Below are 7944 nucleotides of genomic sequence, written 5' to 3'. Positions count from 1 at the left end.
TATGTTTACGCGATTTCCCAAATTTAAACCAATTTAAAAAAAAACCACAATTCAACCACAAATCATTCATACAACCAACATCCATCCATACCATACTACAACAGCCCCAACAATTCAATATTTCCAATTCATACTTATTTCTCAATTATGAACTAAGAGTTTACTTAAGTTCATTAACTAATAACCAAGATTTCCAACTCCAAAAATATCACAAAATTAACCAATCTCTAAACACACAATAATCATGCCTCTCACCAACTAAACTACTCATAACAAGCTCTAAATATGATTACACACCCATTACACTAACCCACCATCTAAACATTAGGAAATCTAAACAACAAAACTTAAAACTAAGACCATGAAGAGTTATACCTTCCTTGAAGCTTTTAATCCATGAAAGGTCCTTGGAATTCCCATGGAAGCCTTAATCTAACCTCCTACAAGCTTGTTCTTTCAAAGAAATCAAGAACACAAAAATTAATTTGAAGAAAGTACTATTCACCATCTTCTTGAATGATTTATAGGAAATGCTAGGAAAGGATTTTGAAGCTAAGATTTCTAGGAAGTATGTAACTTAACTAGGAGAAGCTAGGATAATTACCTTGTAAAATAGCAAGTGGAGGAGCTTGGACTTCCCAATTCTTAAGAAAGAAGCCGAGAGCTTCATGAAGAAATGGAGGGTTTGGTGTTTTGTGATTTGTTTTGCTTGGTTGCTAGGTTTTTTTTTGTTTTGTTTTAGGTCAATTACCCATTTACCCTTAATTTTGTGTGGTTAATATTCCACCACATTTCCTTCCCTCTTATGTCATGCTTGCATCACTTTGTGATGTCATCACCCCTCCTTTGTCCTCTTTTTATTGGTTGGATGACACCATCCTCTCTAATCCCTTTGATTAACTTCCTAATTGTTTGCCTAATGACCGCTGATCTGTTATACGGTTCGCTTAACTTTCGTTTTCATTTATCGTTTGAGGGATCATACCCGGGATCTTATTACTTAGGTTCCCTTAATCTTTCTGAATATAGTGTATTCCTTTTATGATCCTCTCTTATAATCCTTTAATTTAAATCTTTTTTATCCTGTTACCTTATACTCAATTCTTTCCATATCTAGTGGATTTCCGGAAAAATCAAAGTGTTCGGAAATTGGATTCTGACGATCTTTACATACACTTATATACCACATAGAGTACTAATAATATCCCAGAAGATCAATAACAGAACCCCTACATAGTGTGGCATGAAAAGTTTTCTCATTCAGCATAATCTGCAAAATCACTATTCATAAGGGTTTCAAATATTTTCAAAAATTGGGGTTATTACACTGTCCAAACAGAACTCATTGGGATGCTCTTGATAGAGTACTTAGATATCTAAAAGGCACAATGTACCTTAGTTTACACTACAGGAGATTTCCTGGTGTGCTTGAAGGGTACAGTGATGCAAGTTGGATAGCTAAGAAGTCTGGTTCCAATGGAGTGACTGGATACGTGTTCACCTTGGCTGGTGGAGCAATATCCTAGAAGTCAAGCAGAAAGACTATATTTACTCGGTCTACTTTTGAGGCTGAGTTGTGTGCACTTGATGCCACAGGGACGGATGCTGAATGGTTACACGGACTTATGTCTGCAATACCTGTAGTAAGTAGACTGCTTCCTGCTATTGCTATTCACTGTGATAGTCGAACAACTATTGACAAGATTAGTAGTAAAAAGCATAATGCTAAAACTAAGAGACACATCCAAGTTAGACTCAAGTCTATAAGGGGTTTAGTGACTGATAGGATCATAGCTATAGAGTTCATAGGAACTCAGAATAATATAGCTGATCCTCTTACTAAAGGACTGGAACCTGCAGTGGTCCTTAAGTCAAGGTTGGGGATGGGACTATCAACCCATCATAATTCATCAACAGTGAGAACCCAATACACATGAGAGGAGATCCCTCGAAGTGTATTCAATGGGTAATAACATGCTGTAAGGATGAATTGGTAGTACCTTTGCTACATAGTTGATACTATAGTATCTGAGTTTATCCCCTCTAAAACCTAGAAGGTACTGACACTGCTAGAAAAGCAAGAGTGTTGAAACTCTGAATAGGGTCAAGTCATTTGACGAAATAGAAGCAGTATATCTCTGGAGATGCCCAGCTAAGCGAATGTAATTGTGTGGTCGCAATTAGAGGAAAGGGTTATTCCTTGAAACATTCGACGAACAGGATCGAGACATGACCATTAATGTCTCAAAGCCGTAGATTGACACCATAGCCTTTGACTTGTCGTCGTCTATGGAATATGGTTATACTAAACGGATTAAGATTCAAGGTGAAACATTCTATCTGAATCCGATAGCCATTGAAGTAGAGGAATTGGGAGGGTTCAAACCCGGAAGGGTACCGACTCTGAAAAACAAGTCATAATGGAAAAATTAATCGCATTTCTGTATGGATTTCTGGGGGATTGTTAGAAAATTAGGATTTTAGAGCTTAATTTAATTATGTTCTTGATATTAATCCTAAAATCTAATGATTGGAAATTGTTCAATGATATTTGAACTTAAATTTTCATGTACGGTTTTAAGAATTTTCTTAATGAAATCCATAGAGAAATAGAGTTGAAACTAGTAGCTTGTAAAAGCTTGAAATGGAGAATGTGTCATTTGTCCCACATTGAAAATAAATAAAGTGAGGATTTTATTTATTTGTGATTTAATTTTTTAATTATAATTAATTTATCAGTCGGGCTGGGGTATTGTCTCTGTTGGGCTTGGTCACTTTGTAAGTGGGCTGAGTCAGATTCAATGAATCTGGACATGTAACTGATAAATAAAGATTCATAATTAAAAACATTAAAACTGATTTAATGTGTGGATTAAATACAAAAGTTGTTACATTTTATTTAAATTCAAAATCAGCAGTTTTGATTTATGTATTAAATGAGCAGTTTTGATTTCTGATATTAATGTATATTAAAGTCTATTAATGTCATGGTTGTAAGTTACACTTAGCCTCTACTATAAATAGAGGCCTAAGTTGTTGATGAAACAGACCACACAACATTCTCTTCTTTTCTCCCTCTCTGCATTTTCTCTCCCAGAAACACAAGTTCGAAGTGCTGTAGGTTGGTTTTTCCGGCGACTTAGGTGCTGGTCGAGGTGGAGGTTTTGTTGCTGCTGTTAACATCAACTCCGAGCTGTTTTATCCTGGTGGAGATATTGCACGCATCCCAAACGCAGCAGGTACGGGGCAATATTCTCTTCAAGAGCAGCCAGGACTTCGAGCAAAGCCTGGTGACTCAGCTTGTGATCATTTTCTTGGTTTTTTTGTATCTGTGTACCATTATTTTTAGACTCTGTTGAAAACTATGGTTTCGGGTACATCTTCTTTTCTCTCTTCGTTATTTCAGTTACTGATTTTGTTTACATGCATGCTTTATTTTGTTGACTGTGGTCTTGGCCTGAACTTGCTAAATTCTTTATACACTTGCCTCTATGTTGCAATATTTGTTAGTGAAATTTACAACACAAACATCATCCTGATTTGTTAATGTGTCGCAAACAACCTGGCATTGATATTGGACGACTTTGTGAGAAGGAGGATGGGAAGTGTGTAATATGTGATTCATATGTACGTCCATGCACACTTGTGCGGGTTTGTGATGAATGCAACTATGGTTCTTTCCATGGTCGCTGTGTTATCTGTGGCGGAGTTGGAATTTCTGATGCATATTATTGCAAGGAGTGCACACAGCAAGAGAAAGATCGGGATGGGTGTCCTAAGATTGTGAATTTGGGGAGTGCAAAGACGGATCTTTTCTACGAACGTAAAAAATATGGTTTCAAAAAATGATGATAAAGTTATCTGCAAACGTCTACCAAGAAAGTCTATGTTCCCTGAATTCTTGCTCCTCCATTGCTTTGCACCCATTAAATTCAACATAAGACAACATTTAGGTCACTTCACTGCTTGTAATCAGAATGTCTTATTTCAATTCATGTGTAATTGAGTACCTCAGAGGAGATTTGTGCACAAAGGTGGATTAATGCATTGAGTTATGATCCCTCTGTTTTTTTATTTGTCGCTTTCATTTATAAAATTTTCTTTTTGTAAATTAAAATAGACAACTTATATTTTAATTCACAAAAAAAAAAAATTTAAAATCATATTTCTAATTAGCCGGTCAAACCATATTGAAATACGTGCAAAAGTCAAAACGACAAATAAAAAAAAACAGAGGGAGTAACATTTATTCTTTTGATTACCTGCTCACTGGTCATGAATAATTCATTGAAAAGATAATGCATTTTTGTTGGCTTGTTACTCCATGAATGTCACCCTGCAAGTTTTTTTTTATTAATTATGAAGAGAACTCCTTGGCCCTTATCATCTTGACATCTTTAGTGCAGAAAAATGTCACTGATTATCTTAAGTTTCTTTCCCAATACATATTACTTTTCCAATACAACGGTTTTTTCTTCCGTTTCGGTCACTTGTTTGGGATTGGTTTCAAACTATCCAGGGTTGGGTTTGATTTCTGAAAATTATTTTTGAATTTTGATTTTTTTTTTGGTTTTGTGAGAATAGTTTGAAATTAATTTTTTTCTTTGACAAACGTGATGAACTAAAATGAAGTCTACAGTCTTCATATTCAAAAGAAGCTACTTTTCGGTCAATTTTTTTCTTGCCATTTTTTCATAAAATTTTAACAAAAAATTTACAAATTACATTTTCTAGAAAAATATTATTTCAAACGTGTTTTCCTTATTAAGTTATAGTTTTCCACGAACAAAACCTATATGTATTTCAAAACAATCTAAATTATACATGTGCCAGTCAGGTACTTAAGTGAAAGTTTAAAAAAAATAATTTAATTATAAATAAATTTGGAAAAAGTTACTCCCTCCATTTCATATTATGTGTCACATTTCCTTTTATAAAAGTCAAATTTACCAACTTTTAACTAAACATTAAACATTACTAGTATATTATTTCAAAAAACTAAAAATTATAGATTAAAGTAGATTAAATCTAGTTTCCGGTGATGTAATTTTTTTATTTTGTTCAATTATAAATTATTAATAAATTTCAGTCAAACTTAAGTAAATTTGACCGGCACAAATCCAAAAAAGACACATAATATGAGATGGATGAAGTATTATATAAACGAATAATTTTGAAATTAATTTTGTATCAACTTAAGGAATATTGATCTAAATGTACGATACTAAAAGAATGGGCTTTGGCCCATTATCTGTTGAATTGGAATGTAGCCCAACTGAACATCATATAATAGAAAGTCGAGAAAGCTCTGCGGCCTGCCTGTATTTGGTGTGTGTTATTTCTCTCGTGGTTTTTGGCCTCCATTCCCTGGAAAAGATGACCGGAAAAGATGACAGATCCTGCAAGATATCATGGGAGACACAGAAGATAAAGATAAAGAAAATATGAAGAGACGACAAAAGAAGAAATTGCAGATAAAGAAATAAGAAAATAAAAGATTCGTGAAAAAAACCTGCAAAAGAGAATTATTAGTAATTATGTAAAAGAAACCGGTTATTCCGGTAATCTGTAACCATATAGAAGGACTATTATAAATAAGTTCATACATAAAATGTAAAGAATATCAAAAAAAAATTTTCTGAAATTCAATTCTCTCTTTGAAGTCCAATCTTTTTTATTATTATGATGTATTCTTAGTAGAGTTTATAGAGAGTGAAGAAGTGGTTTTTGGCCTCCCTCCTTCATTCTCTTCGCATCAGGTTAGTGTATTTCCAATTTTTCATACACTCATCTAATTTCGTTTTGTTTCTTTTTTTTAGAAATTTTGTTAATTTTAATCAGTAGTGCCCTGAAGTTCGTTAAGCTACAATATTTACTGTTTTGTTTGTAATTTAGGGTTTAATAGTGGGTTGAGCTTTCATACTAATTCACAAATGTGCATATCTGGATAATAATAATATCTCGTAAAACATGATCGGTTATTCTCGTAATCGGGGGCTGCAAAATTGAATTGAGGCCAGCGTGGTGATTTCGAGCTCAATTAGCTTCTACGATCACTAAACAATTGTGGTTTGTTTGTGTATGTATTTTAGGGTAAAGTTGTAGCATCGGAATAAGAGTATTCAGGATAAAGATTCAAGTCAACAATTAATGTGTCGCTAACTTTTTCGGACCGACTTGTGGTGTGTCGTTGGGTTGAGTATGTATTCGGTCGTGGGCTTGGATGTTATATGTTATAGCAGTCTATTTGTTTATGAAGTTAAAACGAATTATGTGTTTCTAACTTATTATTTTTTTAGATGTATTGTCAGCTATATTATTGGGTGTAATTCTTTACTGTGAATATATGTTCGATATCCTTCCTTTCCTTGTTTTATATGTTATCATTGTGATGCTCTCATATTTTTCACTACCAGAGGTCTTAAACTTTGCTTGTTTATAATTATAGCTACTTTTTACTATTTTATTCTACATTCTATCTATTATGTTGGACTATATAAAGCATTTTGTGTTTCTTGTTGGATATTTTTAGTTACAATCCCCTATAATCCCCTAGTAGGTTCTATATATAAGTTAAAGTCACTAAGGCTGATGTTGACTAGCTCTTCTTTATTCGGCTTGTAATTATTTGTATTCATTCTCTAATGTCTTAGCTTCTGTTACTTTTGTTTAACGAAGTTATGCATAGCTGTTTTACAAGTAAAAGAATACTTAATCTTGTAACTTGCCAGTATTTCCTTTTTTTTTTTTTGGAAATGATTAAGGAAATGATGTTTTTAGATATTTATTTTCTTGATGTGGCAAGTAATCAAGGTTTGTGTTTTTGTTCCTAAAAGCATTGATTATGGATCTCAGACTATAAACTTTGTCTTGTTGTCCCTGATTTTTCGTTCTAACTAAGCAGGCTGAACCTGGTTATTTCTGAAGAGTTCTTGTTGCGAGAAGTATGGCGAAACATCATCCTGATTTGATAATGTGTCGAAAGCAGCCAGGGATTGCTATCGGACGTCTTTGTGAAAAATGTGATGGGAAGTGTGTAGTATGTGATTCATATGTGCGTCCATGCACACTTGTGCGGGTTTGTGATGAATGCAACTACGGGTCCTTCCAAGGCCGATGTGTTATCTGTGGTGGAGTTGGAATTTCGGATGCTTATTACTGCAAGGAATGTACACAGCAAGAGAAAGATCGAGATGGGTGTCCCAAGATTGTGAATTTGGGGAGTGCAAAAACAGATCTTTTCTACGAACGTAAAAAATATGGTTTTAAAAAACGATGATAAAGTGATATGCAACTGTTTATTAAGAGTGTACTGGTATTAGCTCCATTTCTGAATATAGTTTGTTTCATAACTATGTTTTGGTTTGGTGTGTACTCTAATTATGTAGACATTTGAAATTATGAACCGTGAGATGGACACCATATTATTTGTTAAACAGTACTAGTTGGTTTCAGTTAAACTCTCTTGGAAAAGCAATTATGTATTTTAAATTTCTCTAGTACTATGTTGCATCCCCTGAAATTTGCTTCATCTACATCTTTCTTCTCAGCATTGCCTTGATACTTTGCAAAGCTTTCTAAGCAGTATTCATTTTAATATCTTTTTCTTCCTTACTTTGATTCTAGTATACAGTTTTGTTTAGGCCCATACTTGGTAGTATAATTGGTGACATGTTCATAAATTGATTTTTGGTTGCTGGAGTATATCCAAGCACAAGCTGAAGCTGGTTTGAAGATCAATAAATTTATCTTCCAAACATAACCTGAAGGTTGTTGCAGAAGTAGTTTTTTAGCTCTCCAGTTTTCTTCTACCATGTTAAGTTGTATCCATGATTTAAGCTCAGGTATATCTCCCTATGGCTCTTGTAGTAGTGTCTATTTGCAGCAGATTTGTGATTTATAGTCAATTTTTGGAACTACTTGCTGACTTTTTAGTCCATGCTA

At 33.9% G+C, this 7944-nt stretch overlaps 2 protein-coding genes across 3 annotated transcripts; both read left to right on the top strand.

Annotated features, from left to right (window-relative positions):
- Positions 1-3528: 3528 nt before the first annotated feature.
- LOC141665613 (PHD finger-like domain-containing protein 5A) lies at positions 3529-4012 on the top strand (the record flags this gene model as incomplete). Its single annotated transcript, XM_074471600.1, has 1 exon — positions 3529-4012. A coding segment is annotated over one exon (321 nt), but the record flags the coding sequence as incomplete, so codon positions are not given.
- Positions 4013-5355: 1343 nt separating this feature from the next.
- Positions 5356-7499, top strand: LOC141667197 (PHD finger-like domain-containing protein 5A). Of its 2 annotated transcripts, none has more exons than XM_074473592.1 (2): positions 5356-5759; positions 6905-7499. In XM_074473592.1, exon 2 carries the CDS (start codon positions 6947-6949, stop codon positions 7277-7279), a length of 333 nt encoding a protein of 110 aa, XP_074329693.1. In that variant the 5' UTR covers positions 5356-5759; positions 6905-6946; the 3' UTR covers positions 7280-7499. The 2 variants fall into 2 exon arrangements, with proteins under 2 accessions (XP_074329693.1, XP_074329694.1); XM_074473593.1 differs by lacking the exon at positions 5356-5759 and adding an exon at positions 5852-6079.
- The last annotated feature ends 445 nt before the right edge of the window (positions 7500-7944 follow it).

This window comes from Apium graveolens, chromosome 6 (genome assembly GCF_009905375.1).
Source record: "Apium graveolens cultivar Ventura chromosome 6, ASM990537v1, whole genome shotgun sequence".
NCBI lineage: Eukaryota > Viridiplantae > Streptophyta > Magnoliopsida > Apiales > Apiaceae > Apium > Apium graveolens.
This window is presented reverse-complemented; position numbering and strand designations above follow the sequence as displayed.

Bases quoted from the DNA above. Each gene is read 5' to 3' on its own strand.
- LOC141667197 (XM_074473592.1), top strand. From the start codon at position 6,947: ATGGCGAAACATCATCCTGATTTGATAATGTGTCGAAAGCAGCCAGGG.